The sequence below is a fragment of the Zootoca vivipara genome, chromosome 3, assembly GCF_963506605.1.
Source record: "Zootoca vivipara chromosome 3, rZooViv1.1, whole genome shotgun sequence".
NCBI lineage: Eukaryota > Metazoa > Chordata > Lepidosauria > Squamata > Lacertidae > Zootoca > Zootoca vivipara.
In genome coordinates, this window is record NC_083278.1 from 9035275 (window position 1) to 9054535 (window position 19261).

General features: G+C 40.2%; 1 protein-coding gene across 8 annotated transcripts in view; it reads left to right on the top strand.

The window, feature by feature from the left end:
* The first annotated feature begins 37 nt into the window (after positions 1–37).
* ZC3H13 (zinc finger CCCH-type containing 13) overlaps positions 38–19261 on the top strand; it is a 51345-nt gene continuing 32121 nt past the window's right edge. Inside the window, exons 1-5 of one of the 8 annotated variants that reach the window (XM_035110187.2) lie at positions 38–350; positions 10269–10394; positions 12014–12123; positions 18780–18891; positions 19201–19245. In XM_035110187.2, coding sequence (XP_034966078.1) covers positions 10278–10394; positions 12014–12123; positions 18780–18891; positions 19201–19245 — 384 coding nt within the window. In that variant the 5' untranslated portion in view covers positions 38–350; positions 10269–10277. Of the gene's footprint in view, positions 351–420; positions 10395–12013; positions 12124–18779; positions 18892–19200; positions 19246–19261 lie in introns of those variants that run through there. The other 7 variants (XM_035110188.2, XM_060272389.1, XM_060272390.1 and 4 more) reach the window with 7 other exon arrangements.

Genomic DNA, 19261 nt, shown 5'->3' on the forward strand with positions numbered 1-19261 from the left:
CCCGCGAGAGGAGGAGCGGCCGTGGCTGGTCGCGCAGGCGCAGTGGGGAGGGGAAAAAACTAATCCGTTGGGGGAGGGCGGTAGGGGGCTTCCTGCGCTGTGGTGTTTTTTTTCCCCCTCAGGCGAATAGGGCCGTGAAGGGGAAGAGGGCGCCGCCGCCGTGGTGCTCCTGCTGCAGAGGCGGCGACAGCCGGAGCAAGGCCTGCTCCCCGCTTTCCTCCCCGTGTGGCGCGGCTCTTAGGCCCGGGAGGACGGACTCCCCCCTCGCCCTCTCCCCCCCTCTCCGCCCTGGGCGGCGGCGGCGGCGGTGGCGGCGGGGAGGAGGAGCAGGTCGGGGGCGGAGGAAGCAGGTGAGTCGTTTGGGCCATTGGGGGAGGGGAGGGCCAGTGGGGGGTGGAAACGGTTTGGCGGGGGGGGGCGTTATTTAATCCTCATTTTTATATTTTGTAGAACTCCCAGTAGGCCTGGGGTAACTTAGTTGGTAGAGCAGGTGTTAGGGAATTTTATAGGGGGGGCACCCAAACGAGGCTTCATTTGGGAATCAAGATTTGCCCTAACAGCAGGAGACTCTTAAACTCGAGGTCGTGGGTTCGAGCCCCACATGGGGCAAAAGATTCCTTCCAACTCTTACGAAGGAGCATCAGTAACCACCCCATCCAGCTTTACCCAGTCCACTTCTATTTATTCGCTTACTTTAACCAATTTTACACATCCCGCCTTGGGGAGGCGGCAAGCAGCGTTTGAAATTCCCCAAGCGCCTTTTTCACCTTGCGACCCCCCCCCCCCCGGTCTGGAGGTGTGGGTGCCTGGGGATCCTTGGATCTTGACTGTTTTCACACACTTAGCAACACATCCTGTAGAATACTGTTTGACCTGCACAATCAATGAATTTCAGGAACCAAAAAGTCATATGGGGAAATACGACTTCCGGGCCATCTGGCCTCAAAGTGACAACTAGGCCTCCCATTTTGGCAACTGTAATCCTGGATTAAGGAGTCATTTGGCATCCAGTCTAAATACATGAGTTTCTAACACTGGTGGCAAAGCACCGTTATGGGATCTTGCTGTGAGTTCACAAGGCAATAGCAGCCAAGTGAGGTGAAAGGCTGACACCTCTTCAACATGAGGACAGGGGCTATTTTGACCTTGAATAAGCCCACAGGACAAGTGGTGAAGATGGAAGCAAAAGGCAAGAGTGGGAAAGAAGCCTTGGGTGTTAATTGAGAAACATGACTGACTCTGACTGCTGTGAAAATTGCAGTATATATGGGTGTTTGCATAAAACTAATAACCAGCTGAAGTTCTAGCAGTGGAAAAAGGAGGACAAGATTGAAAATCACTTTAAGTACCATTGTACGTTAAAGTACATTAAGATATCTTTTGTTGCCATAAGTGTAGTGTGAGAGAGTATTGGGAGTGGTCTGTGCAGGCTACAGTGGTTATGAAAGCACTTATGTTCTGAACATTTCATCCAGAATGCCACAAGTTGTTAAGAGAGATGGGAGATAAACCCCTAAATTAAATAACTTCTCTAAAGTCCTCACACCATGAATGTGCAGAGTTTATTCACTGCAAACAATTTTTTAAAAAAGTTCAGTTGTGCTCTAGAATTTGGTACCCTGCATCACATGGTGCTTAGTGATGGGTATATCTTTTTTTTTTTGCAAATATATTGGGTGGGAATTATGATAGACTTGTACTCTGAATCTGGTGATGGGCAGGCAGGTAAAACTGTGGAAAACTGAATGCTGAAGTAGATCTTTGAACCCAGAGGCATGGGTTCCTTTGCCTCCCTGAACCCAAGAAACCTGCTGGATTCAAGGGGTTTTTCTGTGCAGCACTGCATCTCTGACAATTGCCAGCTAGGCCACAGAATAGGAAGGAAACATTTTTCCTCATTTAAATTTGTACTCTGTAATCTGTTTTCATAGATTTATGGCACAGCATTATTTACAAGAGGGTTAGAATACCAGGGGTGTGGAACCTCTGGCCTGTGGGCCAGTCTTGGCCCACCATTATCCTTTCACTACACTTCAAGGGCCCACTTTGACAGACAGGTGAGACTGCCCACCTATCAGTCACATTCTGTCAGGTGGTGGTCATGCCCCTTGTGAAAATTGCCCCACAGGGGTGCGGGGAGGTAAAAATCTGGCACTCTGCGCCAAAAGATTCCGTACTCCAAAATATATACCATTTAAGCATTGAATCCACTGAGAGGTTCGCCGGAACATGTTAGCAGGACATTGACGGATCTAAACCAAATGAACTTGGAAGGAAGCCCCACTGTTTTCAGTGGGACTTTTTTCTGAGTATGCATGTTTGGGAAAACGTGATGTTGTTTTTATGAAAAGGTTTATCTACCACTATTCTTCCATCATAGCTATAGTGGCATTCATCTCCTTTGAGTAAAGATATATTACTAGGACTACTAAATCAGTTCTGATATACTTTCAAGTCGGCGTACACAGAACTGTAACATTAGTTTTGTGGTCAAGTAGTATTTATTTTTCACTTTGTAGACTAAGCAGTGGTAAAAGGTTAAATGTAATGTTTGCTCATTACCCTCTGATTTTCTTGTTTTTGAATGGCCAGATGCAAAGGAGGATAGCAGGGATTCCATGCCTTTTAGTATTTATATAGAAAAGGAAATTTTGTCAGGTATAATGTTTTTTATTTTGGTGTGGGAAGCTGAAATTCCCTGCTTTCTTTCGATCTGATCACTTTATCAGAAAGATTTATAGCTGTACAGCACAAGCCAGTGCATGTTTACTTGAAATCAAGTCTCACTGTGTTAAGTGAGGCTTACTCCAGGTAAATGTGTGGAACTGCTGTTTTGTGTATGCTTACTCAGATGTCCCACTTAGTTCAGTGAGACTTACTTCTCGGTAAGTATGTAAAATTGAAGTCTTAAGCATAGCTGTCAACTTTTCCCTTTTCTTGCGAGGAATCCTATTCGGAATAAGGGAATATCCCATTAAAAAAGGGAAAAGTTGACAGCTATGGTGTTAAGTCATTTGACACTATATTCAGAGAGTGCTTTATTCAGTTGGTGCATGTTCTACACCAACTCCCTTTCTTAAGTTGCTGCTATTCTACCATCCAATTTGACTAAAAGAACCCGTACTCAGTCCTACTGAAATTTGGATATAAAATTGACAATGTTTCTTTTTATAAGAAGTTGCTGTGGATCATAGTTCCGACTTTGGTAACAAGCAAAGACAAATGGTTTGCCCCAGTATTTAGGCTGGAACAATAATAAGGAAAACTCCTTATTACCATGCATCTTGCTGGTAGTCATTTATTTCAAAAGTGCTAAATTCAATAATTACCCTTAAAACATCCATAGAAAACCGCAAACAGAACACAGAGGGTTTTTTTTAAGGTATAATAATAATTTATACCCCACCCATCTGGCTGGGTTTCCCCTGCCACTCTGGGTGGCTTCCAAGAGAAATATTAAAATACAATAAATAATTTATTAAACATTACAAGCTTTCCTAAACAGGGCTGCCTTCAGATGTCCTCTAAAAGTCTGGTAGTTGTTTTTCTCTTTGACATCTGGTGGGAGTGCGTTCCACAGGGCGGGTGCCACTACCAAGAAGGCCTTCTGCCTGGTTCTAACTTGGCTTCTCGCAGCGAGGGAACTGCCAGAAGGCCCTCGGCACTGGACCTCAGAGTCCGGGCAGAATGATGGAGGTGGAGACACTCCTTCAGGTATACTGGACAGAGGTACCCTTCACATTCATATTATCTGAACTGTCCTGAGATCTTACAATGAAGGGTGGCATATAGATTTAATAAATATTATGAATGTAGTAGAAATTGTAGTAAAATATAAGTGCAGTGTGAGGGAATTGGCTGTTTTGGATTTATTAGCCCACAGTTGAAGCATGTGAGGTTGATCCTGTGTTTCTGCTATCAGTGAGTAGAAACTCTTGAGTAGAAGCTGGTATGAAGAATAGAAACTGTGTTCCTAGGAACTCTGGAGGTTTCTTGGTGAGAAGTTCAGTATTAGTGCATTAATTGCCTGAAATACAGTTCAGCCACCACCGATGCCAATTTTCCTTGATAACATATATGTTGGCATATTCTAGAAGTGCCTTGTATGAACTGGGAATGCACCCCAAAATGTGATCTCTAGAACTGTTTGCACATGAAGGGAATCTCACAAGAAAATTGGTGTATGAAGTGTTCCATTAGGGTAGGAAGTATGAAAATACCATTCTTTAGGACAGTGAATGTGAGACCGTTGCATTTTTCATAGAAAAGGAAGTACAGTGGAACTTCTCACGACCACAATCTGTTCTGGAGGCCTGTCATTATGTTGAAACAGGTCACTGGTAGAAACGCTGTTGTGCGCAGGCGCATTTGGCGGCAGCCCGCTTCTGTGCATATGCAGACGGCGGCAGCCACTTCTGCGCATGTGTGAATCACAAACCCGGTGTTTACTTCCGGGTTTGCCGTGGTCGCGACTTGGAACGGGCCTAAGTAGAGAGGGACGTAAGTAGAGGTTCTACTGTAAGTGTTATACATTGCAATTCCACGTGGCGGTGGAAATAGAAAAGATGAGTATTTGGTTGCTGAAATTCTTAGAGATTTTATTCTGATACCCCAGATGGCATTGTGAAAGCAAAGAAAAAAATAAATTATGGGTGGAAAAATTGGTTTCTTTCTCAAAAACTTTAATCCCCACCCCCGAAAGAATAACTGGAATTTTGGGGGAACAGTGATAACCCTGTCTTTTGCATTTTTTTCTGTATGAAAATTTTCATAAAAGATCTTTGAAACTGGTGGAAGGCGGGTATTGATATTGTTTGCTATTATGATATGTATTTTTGTGTTTTTATATTTTAAACTGCCCTTCAATCTTTGGATGAGGGATGGTATAGAAATTTAATAAATAACAAACACCGCCACCAGACAATCTGCATAAAGCATTAGAAAATTATAAAATCTGTGTATACTGAAATATATACAAAAATCAAATCTGAGATACATTCTGCACCTATAAGATTCTGCTGTCTTTATGAGAGGAGTATATAGGGCCTTCATTACTTGTGAATGCTTGCCTTCTTCTGGTGACTTTTGATCTAGGTTGGGTTTAGACACATCAAAAAAGTGATTAAGTTAAACACGTAAATTTCATAACGGAAATCCTGTTGACGAAAGACATCAGTGCCATCTGGTTTCACAGTATTATAACGCATATAAAGCATTTTTTCTTTACCAATGTAGCTGAGTCCCTAGTTTAGAGATACTAAATGCATGTATGTCTGCAGTCGATTTGACTTAACTCCTTCCTTGTTGTAGTTTCTTGCTCCCCTGAAACAATTTATCCTTACACACTATGCAAGCTTACCCAATAGCATATAGAGTGGGTACAGCATATAGAGAGTACAGCATATAGAGTGGGTCTCACTTCTAAGTAAGCATGCATAGGATTGCTCTGTGTATTTCATAAATACACTAAAGGACACAGTTAAGTTGTGTTAAAACAGTAAAATAAGTTTAGGTTTGATAAGAAATTATTGCATAGATCTATTCCCAAAATTTCCACCCGCCTACTAAAAAGAGGACCCATTTTCCCCCCTCTTCCATGGATTTCATATTTTTATAAATTTTACATATTGACCTAGGATTTGAAATTGTCTTCAAGCTCCTGGTCCCATGCATTACATGCAATTCTCATGTAAGTGGTGCTTTCTGGACATATATATGCTACACAGTTTATGTTTGCCTATTATGGTTCTCCCCCCCCCCCCGAAATTCTGGGATTTGTACTTTTGTGAGAGTGTTGAGAAAATTTAGGTCTATTCAAAGACTAGCACCATGATCCAGTTTTAGGATGCATGCAAAAAACACTACATGACCTATTTTTTATATACATCTACTCTTCATCTCTGCACAGGCAGTTTTTGTAATTAGTTATGGTAATTAAATACCTAGTTTTATGAAACAGTCTTTGGATATGATGATCCAGTTTTAGGATGCATGCAAAAAACACTACATGACCTATTTTTTATATACATCTACTCTTCATCTCTGCACAGGCAGTTTTTGTAATTAGTTATGGTAATTAAATACCTAGTTTTATGAAACAGTCTTTGGATATGATGAAAGGGAGATAAGGAAAAAATGCAGTTGAAAATAATCTGATATTGTCTCTAGCAATAGTTTAAATAAGTATGTCAGCAATATTTTTAAAAATAGACAGGCACATTTTAAGTATTAGGTGTGTGAGATATACTTTCCAGTTCTGTGTTTTATGTGTGTAACCCTAATGGGTGAAATGCAGCAGTGTCTGTCTTGTCAGTGGAAAGGACACAATTGGGAGAATGGATTCGCCAGCCCCCATGAGCCCCCCAGATTTGTTCCAGAGTGTTAGGAGATTCCCCTGAGCATATTAAGATGGGAGAGGGTGCTGAAAAGGGAGGAAAGGAAGGAGAATTTCTGTTGTGCAAGTGGAAGTCCACTTGTAGAACACTGAACAGTGTCTAGTCGGAATAAATTTTATCCAGTCATAGTTTGAACTTGTATTCAGAATTGAACTAACTAGTATACAGCGCTGTGGTAGCTATTGTTAAAACAATAGTAAAACAAGAAACAATATTATTTTCTGGCAGCCAACAAATTTCAGGTCTCTAGATCAAATGAATTTTTAAAACTGATATACTTGCTTGAAAATCCCAAATGTTTTTTGTTTTTGTTTTGTTTTTAAATAACCATATACTGATAGTAATTAAAGCTTACTTGTACTTATGCAGCCAGAACCATATTGACGGCACTTCTCTTGTTTGCTTGTCACCTTAGGGGTAACCACGAACATATGCACAAGTACAAAAATATCTGCAGGAAAAATTATAAGGGTGTATAGTCCTCTCCCCCCAGCCTGCCAGCCTCATAACATTGAATGTTGACTGAGTGAGGGGGGAATAGAATTGATTGCTGAAACAGTAAGACAGATTATATTATTTACATATCCATATCTACATACATTTTGATTCGGTAGAAAGAACCATCTTGTTGTATGTGTAAGTCACTTTCTGGTCCACACTGAAAAGCTATTCTTAAATATCCCCAGAGATTAAAGAGGGGGGCGGGTGTTCACATAAATCATTGAACAGTCCAAATAATTTAATGTAGCTGGGCACCTGTGTGTCCACCCAAAATCCAAAGGTAAAAAATAGAGGGGAAACCCTGCCAACATCTACTGCACCATTTGGTTGCAGGGCCCCAGGGTAGAATAATATTTCTCCAGATTGTTGGAAAATGAAGGCTAAATGACGTGTTGATTCATGAAGTGATCTTTCTATTTTCATCTTGTTGAAAATGGCATATTTCAACTGTAACTTCTTTTCCCAAGTGTATGGCATGGGCTGATAAAGAGCTGTAGTCTTTCAACATCAGGAGAGCCCCAGGTTCCCCATCCATATTATAAGTTTCCTTTGATAATTTGTTGAAGGTTGGGATATAAATAAAATAAGCAGCCTATTGAAGTTGTGATGGACCAATTTTATTTTTTAAAAAAGAGAAGTGGCACTATTTTAGGATTATTGAAATTCCTGCATTGCAGGGGGTGGAGCTAGGTGACCCTAAGGTTCCCTTCCAAATCTGCAATTCTGTGATGGCAAGCAAATTGTTTTAGAAGAAGCTCCAAACCTTGTAGGGATTTGTGAGACTTGACTGGATGATGCCCAGAATCCTGTGTTGGCTTGACAGCTGGTGATGGTATTTTCAGACCACTGAAATTGAGTACAGATTGTTTTAAGGCCCACTGATCCCCAGTAAGTTCTGAAAATGGGACTGTCGTACACTAAACTATTAAAATTTGGGGCAAGCAATGGTGGTTGGAATATTGAAGAGGGGGGCCTATGTTACTGCTTTGCACATTTGAATCAAAGCTGCATTTGGAGGATGCATCATGACGTAGGAAAGCAAACTTTCCTATGTATACCCCCCCCCATTTTAGAAATGAATTATTTCATAAATTGCTTAGAAACTTAATGAGCATAAAGTCAGGTTAGATAACAGAGAGATTTAAAATCAATATGGTGTATTTTCTTTTTAAGATGACTAGAATGCCTTCATTTCCCCCCTGAAAAATCTTAAGGGAAATGTATATTCTGGGAAATACCTGGAACCTACCTTGCTCTAAAATGAGATCCTCTACCATACATTACAAGTGAGGGATAGACAATGTGATGCCCTCCAGACATTGTGGGACTACAACCAATGCTATTTTTCTAGAAAAAGAGATGCCGAAGCTCACCATGGACACCTCCCTTGTTCTTTTATAATGGCAATGGCACCCACCTAAGCTGAGATTTGAATAATAATAATAATAATAATTTATTATTATTTATACCCTGCCCATCTGGCCGGGTTCCCCCAGCCACTCTGGGCGGCTTCCAAAAAAACAGAAATTCTAAAATACAGAAATCCATCAGACATTAAAAGTTTCCCTAAACAGTGGTACCTCTAGTTGCGGACTATATCAGTTTCAGGGTGCCATTCACACCCCAAAATTTCCACAACTAGAGTGCCTCTTCCACGCATGTGCGTGGTGCAATCAAGTGCTTCTGCGCATGCGTGAAGCGCGCAGACCGCTTTTGCGCATGTGCAGAGCTCACAGATCGCTTCTGCTCATGTGCACGTGGTGAAACCGGAAGTAAACACTTCCAGGTTTGCCGCATTCGTAAGCTGAAAGTCTGTAACAAGAGGTACCAGTCTAGTATGTTGTCTGAACCAGGACCAGTGATTAATCTGTCTTCTCACTACTCACATTCTGTAAGCAAGGTTGCTTCTGTTTCACTGGTTGGAGAAGGCATTTGAAGGAAAGTGGTAGAGCAGGGTAGCAAGAGACTGTTGAGGGAGGCAAACACAGTCATTGAATTTTGAGAGACGAATACATATTTGCTGTGCTGATACTGGTATGGCATGATACCCAACAACAGCCTCAGCAATAGCAATGCCTGTCGTATAATACAGTGGTATCTCGGTTTGCGAACACAATCCGTTCTGCGGAGGCGTTCGCTTGCCGAGGTATTCGCTCGCCGAAGGCACACTTCTGCACGCTTTCTGGGTCTGCAGCATTCGTAAACGGAGGTAGTAGTAAACCGAGGTTCCACTGTACTACATTCACCTGCGATTACGTCACAAACTTCACAAAAAAATATAGTGTGCACGGAGGACAAGCTTCATTCACAGTAGATACCCCTTACCTCAGTGAGAAAACATTGGATAGATTAACCTGAAGCCTTCCTGGCAATTGCCATCTTGGGCCTGAAATCTTGGTGTTCATTTCATCTTCCCTCCTGACAAAAGGATTGTTCCAATTTATTGTTAAGTATTCCTTATGCTATTCACTTAATGAATTCTCATTTTGAAAATAGTTGCTCCTTTGCTATCCTGCTCCCTGAGCTGCAATTTCCCCATCAGCGGAACAGATGTCCTATAAATTAGTCCTATAAAATCAGTCCTATAAATTAGCATGCACCAGAACTTATCTTAAATAGTGAGAAAATATGCAAACTTTTGATGTGATTATCATACTCGTAAAAGATGTGTGCCACTTGGTTTGAATTACACAGATCAAGAACCCAGTTCATCTTACAAATGGGTCTAAATTGCATTAGTATTACAGTTGGCTGCTAAATAGGGCTTATTGGATACGTTTGAGCACAAGTAGGTTCCACATTTGTATTTTTGGCTGGGATCTGACATCTGCCCAATTTTTAGCCCCTGAACTTTTGCTGGTAATGGATTGTGTAGCTCAAAGGAGAAGCAGCCCAACTTATCTCTGAAAGAAGCCATCCAGAACAGTGGGTTACATTACGAACATTGGTATTGATTTGTACGCTATTGTATTCAGAAAAACTACTGTGACACAAAGACTGATCTATTTGGCATTATTTTTTCTAGGCATGTTGATATCTGATGCCAGCAATACTTTTGGTTGCTGCTATAGATATAATTATTGTTTAGGAAAGGAAAAATGTCTAGCTTTATAAGTGTTTTAGGTGCCACTTAGACTTGATGTTATTTGAGATGATAGTGAAGGAAGGAGAAATAAGCCATAACATAGCATAAACATGGGCCCTGGTCATAACTAGTATGAAATAAAAATCAAAATAATTCATCTTGAATACAATCCAGTATTTGTTGCTTTGATTTCTGCAGAAACTCCTGAAGATGATTTTTTCTATGAGTTCAGTTGCAATAGATCAGCTTGAGAATTTTACAGTGTTGCTTTTTTTTTTTGGTTGAAGTAGTACAAAATGTCAAAAATTAGAAGGAAGGTCACAGTGGAAAATACCAAGACCATATCTGATAGCACATCCAGAAGACCCAGTGTATTTGAAAGACTTGGACCCAGCACTGGAAGTACTGCAGAGGTGAGTTGAAAAGTATTATTTGTATTTAATGTAGCCCCTCCTCTCATAGAGCAGACATGTTTGGGAATAGTGTTTCACTTCCCTCAGTTGTGGGAGTTTACGTTTATGAAGGCTTTTTTATTGCAGTCGGATGCCTTATAGATTATTGTGCTGGGGGCATGGGAGCATGGCACAACCAGAGATGAGGCTGGGTGGAATGGACAGAGAGCCATGTTCTGAAGTAACATCGTTGGCTTTCTAAATGCGGTTCAGGGAGATGGGAAGGAGTGTTGGGCCCACGTGCTCATTTCTCCATGTGTTGCCCTGATTAAACTAACTTACAGATCCTCATTGCATCCAAAATGGGCACTGTGGGTTTAATGTTAGGATCGGGGTCTTAAACCAGAATCTGTCCCATTTGCAACACTGAAGCTGCCATGTGACAAGAGAGGATGGTCATGTGGAGCTGGTGCTTTCCCCAGCTTAATAAATTATTATTTACTAAGCAAAGAATGCTAAATCCAAATTGGCTAGCAATCTCTTATGATATTTCTTGGGGAGAATCTGTGGATAACTTTTGAATTCAGGATATGGTATCCTGTGTGGAATAGAGATTACATTTCCCCTAAGTGAGATTGGCTGCATATGTTAAAGTAGTGGTGGTGTTGCCTTGCCCTGTTTAGTGCAGCTTGGCTTCATGGCTGCAACCATTTAGACATTCCTCTTCTGCAGGTTCTCTTGATGTAATGCACCTTGTTTATTCCTGTGGCCTATGGTCTGAATTATGCAGGGAGTTAATGGTTGAAGGACCCTTCTGTGGGGTGTGGCAAGATGGCAATTTGTTCTCAGTGCCATTGCTCAGATCTGTTGAGTGCTATAATTACTGAAGACCATTTATTTATTTTTGCTTTTTTTGTTCAAAATGTACCCATACCCTGTAGGATGTGATGTGTGCATGGATGAATTGTATTTGCTTCTTTTAAAGTAGATGATTGGTCATCAGAAAAAAGAGACACGCACACAAGAAAGTGTTTACATGCACACTTCACATCTGAGGTAGTGCACATTAAATTTATGAGTCACCTATTTTAAAAACCTGTTATGAGGCAACCTACTATTTAGATGAGATAAGCAGCATACAGCTAAACAACTACAGAGTACAAAATCATGACTAAACTACATAAGTCAACAATTTAAGAACAAATCTCTGCAAGTGTGCGTGTGCACACAGACACACATATAAAAGCGGAAATCCCTATCAGGTTAAACAACACCAATAAACAATATTAAAACACTGGCTGATAAAATGAACTAAGGTTGTTAAAAATGCTGAAAACCATTTAAGGGCCTGGAGAAAAGAAATGTCTTCACCTGCATTATGTGTCAAGGTAAAGTGCGATGTTGACCCTTAGTTGGTGAAGAGATGTGGTGAGGCAGCGTAGTTAATGAAAATGCATTTTGAAATGTCTTGGGATAATCCAAAGTCTCATAAAAGATCACTATCAGATCTAAGACTATTGATTTTCATCAAGTTACTGTTGGGTGGGAGTAATATGTGGAATTATTTGTTTTGTGAATTTTCACACAAACAGTACTTCCAAAATTAGTTTGAAATTCACCCAGTAATGTCTGTCTCTTAGACACAGTGCCGTAACTGGCTGAAGACTGGCAACTGCCTCTATGGGAACACATGTAGATTCGTACATGGCCCTTCACCACGAGGTAAAGGCTTTAGCAGCAGTTACAGAAGGTAAATGAAGAACTCAGCTTTATATTCACATGCTTGCAAAAGCTGTTTTCTTGTAGTTCTTTAAAACTTACAATGCAGCAATATGGCTTTATTAAAAATACAATTAATTTGGAAGTGTGATTATGCCTTGCCTTTTGAGTGTAACTTCAGATTTATAAAATGTTCTTGTTGCATATTAATTTTTGCTTGAACAATTTTACCTGATGTCAAATGGGAATTGAAAACCTAATAAATGTATGGTTGCATAATGTTCCTGCAGCTTCTGATTTGCTCAAATTTTGTATTGTAGCTGCTGAATACAACACTAAAAATCCCAGCCTATGACTTCACCACAATCATTATTATTAGCTAGACAGTAAAACGGTTTACTGTACGTTCACAAAGTAGCATACCTTTGTGCCAAAACTGTGCTTTCGTAACTGTGTCTCTACCACCAGAAGGCAGGATTAAAAATACTGCTTTAAGTGAAAATATTGTTTTGATTTGTAACTCTTGAAGAGCTACAGTTCTCTGTGTTTTCACTTTATGTAGATTTTTTAAAGCTAAAATGCTTAAGATTGAATAGTATATGGAATTAATTTACGATTAAGACTGAATATTGTGCACTTAAAGATCTTCTGAAGGAAACCTAGGCTATAATCCTATACACAGTTACCTAGGAGTAAGCCCTTTTTAACGCATTGGAACCTGCAGTTGGGTAGACATGTATAGGATTGCAACATCAATGATTGCTGAAAAATCATATGTCTTGTGATGCTTTTAGGAATCATTCATTTTTTATTATAAAAGAGACACAGAGAATGAAGGACAGCTGTCATGTGAAGCACAAGGTTATGATTGACATTTATTACTCTCACACGAGCATGGAATTGCAATTAGGACTTGCTTCCCATTTGTAAATGCTTTTGTTGATTGCAGACTAAAAGATGTTAAGATGTACTCAACCAGCAAACATCTACTCTATAGGTATTATAGATTCAGGGCACCAGTGATGAAAGGAGAATGAAACCAAACAGAAGATTAAAATATTATTTCCTCGCCCCATAGGAGATGTCTTCATGTAAATTCATTTGGTAGTTTTGATTATACATAGTGACCATATATCGCTTATATACTCTGTTGCAGCATGCCTTCAGCTTTGTAGCCAATGTGGGACCACCAGGTGAATTCCGAGGCGCCATTGAATATCTTTACAAAACCATAGGGGGCAAATCTCCCCCCGCAAATTAAAAAAAAAAAACCCCAGGAAGATTGTGCATGCATGCGGTTACATGAGGGAGAGGGATGGAGCAATGAACAGCAATTGCATTTGCAACCCAGAGAGGCATTTAATTCTTCCTGTTATGCTGAAATGACAGGGGCTCAGAAGAGAAGGCAGCCGAGAGGACAGTGGCAATGGAAGAACAAGAAATGAAGGGGGAGGGAAAGAGTCTAGGGAGCAGAGGAGAGCTTGAAAGGAGAGGCAGCTTACGGGAAGGAAGCAGGAAGGATGATGGGAGCAGAGGTTCCTAGGTGGCAGCAAGACCAATAACAGCAGAGAGATGACAGAGAACAGGGAATGAGGGAGAGCTGTGAAATAGGAGGCAGGGAGTGAAAAAGTAGAGTCCTGAAATGGGAGTGACAGGCAGAGAGAGGAAAGAGAGTAGGGCTGAATAGGGCACTAAATTAATTAATCCAGCCACATTTTGTTGTGGGTCTGATTTAATTACATAAAACTGAATTTTCTTTTAAATATAACCTAAATGTGTCTCTTGTATTGATCAGTGTTGTGTTTTTTAAAAAAGTCTGTGTGTGTGCATGTGTGCAAAGTAGCTTTGCCAAATAGTTATTCCTAAATTTTATGTACAAATATGCTTACTAGACTAGGGGAGAGGGAGAGTCTTTGAAATCAGTAGATTTCTGTGCTCTCTGTACACTTACAAGGGTACCTATCCCAAGTGCAGATGTAACATTGATGATATCTTAATAGTGGTTGAGAGATCAGGAGCAGAATTGCAGGCTCCCTTCTCCAGTACAAATTCTCCTCCCTCTTGTTTTCCTTCTAGACTGGAAGCATAATATTGTAAAATACTGTATTTGTCAAGTTAGAGCAAGGACATTCGTGCACAGTTGAAATTTCTGTAGTGGTGTTCTCTGCAGACATGTAAGGAAAGAGGAATTGCACGTATAGGACTACAACCACCTATATATTAAAGGAAAGTTGCTGACCTTCATACATTGAACAGTTGAACAACTCTGCTTAGTAAAAACCACATGTTTTATTAAATCCATATAGTCTCTTCATTTACTTGGAAGTTCCACTCCTTTCGAGAAAAACCTGTTTCCAAGTCAAATAAAATGTATTTCTTAGAATAATAGCCAAAGCCAGTATGAACTGGAGTAAACCATAAACCTTTAAAGAAACAATTAAGAAGAAAACTGGATACTTGTTACTTTGATACCTTATTTGTGATTTTAGATCATGTGTGGGTATGTGTGTAGCATTAGGCTGCATGTAGGAAAGTACTAAGGGATGCTTATCAATTTCTTGAGGATTGCGCTTTGACTAGATTTCCTTTTGGATTAAAGAAATTGTTGGGACTATTGCTGAAGGGGCACAATGCCCTTTGAAATGCCCTCAGTAACTGCAAAGTAGGACTTTACTGCTTAATTTACATGTAAAAATCTGAAGAAAGCGTATTCTTGGTATAAAATACTGTTTCCCTGGGGCTAAAACAATATACTTTTCAGTAGTGTTATTTTTCTAGAAAAAGAGGAGCCAGAACTCACCGTGAATGCCTCCCTTGTTTTCTTACAATGGCAATGGCACCCACCTTGAGAGGTGCTGGAACTGAGTTTCAGTGAGTTCCGGCTGAAAAAAGCCCTGCTTCTCAGGATGTATAAAATATACAGAAAGCTCTCTGAGAGCACGGAACATTGTTTATGTAGGAGATGGTTGGACTTTTTTATAGTGTTTCCAGGTACTATATTTTACTTAGTGTTCAATATGGGTACAGTCCTCATTTTCATTCCTCCCTGCAAATTACAAGTTTCATACCAGCTCTTTGTATAAGGGTTCTATTTGAATGAACAAGTACTTCTTAAAGAGAGTAAAGTTTATATATAAAGAGTAACATACTATTCTGTGAGATTGCAGAATATGGCCTTCTTGAATACTTTCAATTTACACAAAGTACTAAAGTAATCCAACACCTTCTAAACTTACAGATATCTGGAAAAACTTTCATTGCATAGTCGAATTTGACTGGACGTAACTGTCTCGGGTCCTTTACCTTAACCTACATTACTTGAATATATATTTTTATAAAGAGGAAGTTGAAATGAATTTCTTATCATGAATTTTGATTCTCCAGATATGCTTCCTTTATAGCTCAATTCCCGAGGCTCTTTACTTCTAATTTTGATTTGTTTAAAATTGAATATAGAAAATAGCAAGATTTTTAGGTATGTGGTTTTTGTGATTTCATATTTTCTTTTAGAAATTAAACCATAAGAAGAATCCTTTTGACATAGCATCAGAAGGCTTCCGTTACTTATGGATGAAATAAGTATTCTCTTTTTGGAGATTGAAATGGAGCTTGTTTCCATAAATATTGTTGGAACATCTAAGGTTTTAGAATTTTCTGCTGAATTAAATCCTTAGCCTCTTCAGATTTAATGCTCAGTTTGCCTGTAGGATTTTAAGTTGGGCTAAATCCGAACAACATTTTGTAGCATATTTTAAGTACAGTATTCAAGTAGCTGGCTCTTTCTTATACATGATCACAATAATTCTTACTAAGATGGGTGATGGGACTGAGAGAATAAGGGCTTGCCTAAAATCATGGTAAATTTGTTACCAATGTTAGATTTAATTAGTGACCTCCTTTGTCTACAGTATTGCTTGCAGAGTTAGCTAAAAAAATAAAATGAGGAATACATTCTGATTCACCTTAAAGAATGGGAAGTAATATTTTCTATATCACACAGCAACCACCCTAGGTTTGCTTCAGAGTAACCGCTCAACAGGAAGCCATAGCCAATCCTTGTCTCCCCTGAGTGTATGTGTATTACGTGTGTAGTTTTAGCATTTTTAGGTGCGCACTTGAAAGAGTAATGTGTGAAGAGTCTCTTTACTTGCAGAGGAGAGAGGAAGCTCTCTGAAACCTGTTTCTAGTTTCCTTACACTTAAGACTTCCTAAATAAACTGAGTATTTAAGCTTAGGAGAGAGGGGTGTATTTTCCTCCCCTTCCAAAAAAATATCAACCCGTTTCTTCTTTTGAGTGATAATATTTTATTATAAACTTAGTTAAGACCTGATGAAAATAAATGCAAGATGCCAAGGTTTTTTCCCCTTGAGATTCATCTTCACAAGTTAACAACTTACCGGTACTCAGTCATGTTTGCTTTATTTTCTTTTATTTGCATAGCTAGATATATTGTCTCAAATTGAGCATGTATTTAGAATGAGCTGGGCTGAGTAGTTAGCTCAGGGTGAAGAGAGCCTGACCCTTGTATTCAAATCAGAACTTTTTTCAACTTTGGGAAATGTAGAACAGCAATAGCTGATTGTGGTGCCCTGCAGACATTGTTGGACTCCCAAACTCCATTGTCCAGTGACACCTAGAGAGTACCATATTCTTCTATCATGTAGAAGAATAAATACAAAGAGCCTAATATACGTGACCAGGATTGTAAGAGCTATTTCAAGCATCTTCAAAGCTTTCACTAGTCCAGTGGAATTTCATGCTTTTCTTCTTATGTCACAACCCCACTCCACAGAACTGGATATTGCACATAACTTTATCCGCATGTTCAGATTTTCATAGGAATACTGGGGTAGAGTGCTGCATAACTTCAGTTTTCTGGTAAGATAGTCTTCAGAAAATAACTCAAATTTTAGGGTGCTCAGTTTATAGTTGACTTGCTTTTGTGCCTCCTTTTTGATTGATCTAAAAGGCATTATAACACCTCTTAAAGGTAAAGGGACCCCTGACCATTAGGTCCAGTCGTGACCGACTCTGGGGTTGTGCGCTCATCTCGCATTATTGGCCGAGGGAGCCGGCGTATAGCTTCCAGGTCATGTGGCCAGCATGACAAAGCCGCTTCTGGCAGACCAGAGCAGCACATGGAAACGCTGTTTACCTTCCCGCTGTAGCGGTTCCTATTTATCTACTTGCATTTTGACGTGCTTTTGAACTGCTAGGTTGGCAGGAGCTGGAACCAAGCAACGGGAGCTCACCCCGTCACAGGGATTCGAACCGCCGACCTTCTGATCAGCAAGCCCTAGGCTCAGTGGTTTAACCACAGCGCCACCTGGGTCCCTATAACACCTCTTACAAGGAGTTTAAACTATCTCTTAATGGCTCCTGAATTCATTATTGCACATAATTACAGGATGGCTCATTTGGTTGGTGGAAAGCAGTGACTGGATAAAGTTTGGCATATCCTAGTCATGGGGAAATGTCAGATCAGCTAAGGAATCATGCTGATAGATTTTTGTTGTTGTTTTTAATCTGAAATTTCCTACATTTTGTTAAGGTTCCAAGTAAGATCTATTATGTTCAGAGTTAACCTTCAATGGTTTACTTGTATTAAGTTAGATCTGGTGTTCTGTATATATCATGTATTTTGAATTGCCCTGGGGCAGGCTGGGAGATTCTTAGCTTGTTATGTATTTTCTGGAAAATATTATTTAAAACTGCAAAAAGGGTTACCAGGACAGTGCCCATGGGTGCCAGTGTGCCCACCATAACCTCCTATGGCACCTGTGATCCATCTCATAAATATGCATCCAATGTCCACAGTGCACAAAAGACAGCTTGGTTGTCCTGCTTAGCTCTTGTTTGCACGGGTTCAACCTCTTTTACATGGCACATGCCCCCTTAAACATGATCGCATTTCATTGGATGCTAGGATTGGATACCTAGCCTCCCATATGTTCTGAACAGAGGAGAGATATAACAAGATTTTCTCTATGAATGAACGTGGCGGGGGCTGATGGAGGTGCCTTTCCAGCCCATTGATGGGGTGGTTGATGTGGGGGCATGACTGCGCCATTTGTGTAGTGTGTCTCTTTTGCTATCCTTTTAGATGTTGCAGCTGTTTTTAATTATGCCACACCCTTCCCTCAGTGGCCATCTTGTGGCTGGTGGCCATGGCACTTTCTCAAAATTCCAAGTGTGTCCAGTGGCCCAAAAAGGTTGGTGACCATAAAAATGCCAGTTGTTTGCAGTAGAATGACATTTACATCTCAGCCTAATCAAGCACTTGGTCTCATGAAAGTGAATTGCTATCATACACTGGGTGACATAAGGAAACTTTTAGGCAAACTTTTCATTTTATTTACTTTAGGTAAGGGATGATTTTCCAGGGCAGGGGGACTTCCTTGGATTAGCTCATACCTTTTGTGTGATTCCCGAACAAAAGTTAAACTTGTTTAAAAGGGTTAGGCAAGCCTCCCTCATACTGGGTAGCTTTAATGGCAATTTATTTAAGGTTGGAGGTAATTGTATTGTATTGTATTGTATTGCATATTACATGGCAGGAGCTGAGTGAAGACAGGAAAAATGATGGCAAAGCACAACTGTATTATAAAACTGCAGGTCTCAAACCTGTAAACTGTATTTTAAAAAAGGATGTAGAAGCAGTTATATTCTCTGTCTATATTGTATAGGTCACCCGAAAGGCCTACAGGGGATCTTCGGGAAAGAATGAAGAATAAGCGTCAAGAAATTGAAGCTGAACCACAGAAGCATAATACAGAAGAGCAATCTTCTCCTGTCAGGGTGAGCATGGGATGTTCATATATCTCTTAGTTTTCTTCAGTTGTGTTGGGATGCACAATTTCCTTTTGTGGGGAAAAACCAAGCACTGTGTTGCACTTAACCCCAGTTACCTAAGATGTGTTTAGAATTCCCTGGTCAGGATCCATTGACCCTAACAACTAGTTCTGTATTCCCAAGCAGGGTTGTGTTTGTGTTCTCAAACAACAAAACCACATCACACTGTCCCTTCCTGGCCCATGCCGAAAACAAACCCCTTTTGACATAGGGCAAAGCAGTTTATGACGTAACATGAGATTTTCCTATTCATAGGGAAAAATTCCACTGAGCAAGTCCAAGCCATTGGGTGCACCAGAGGTAGGACTTCTTAAAT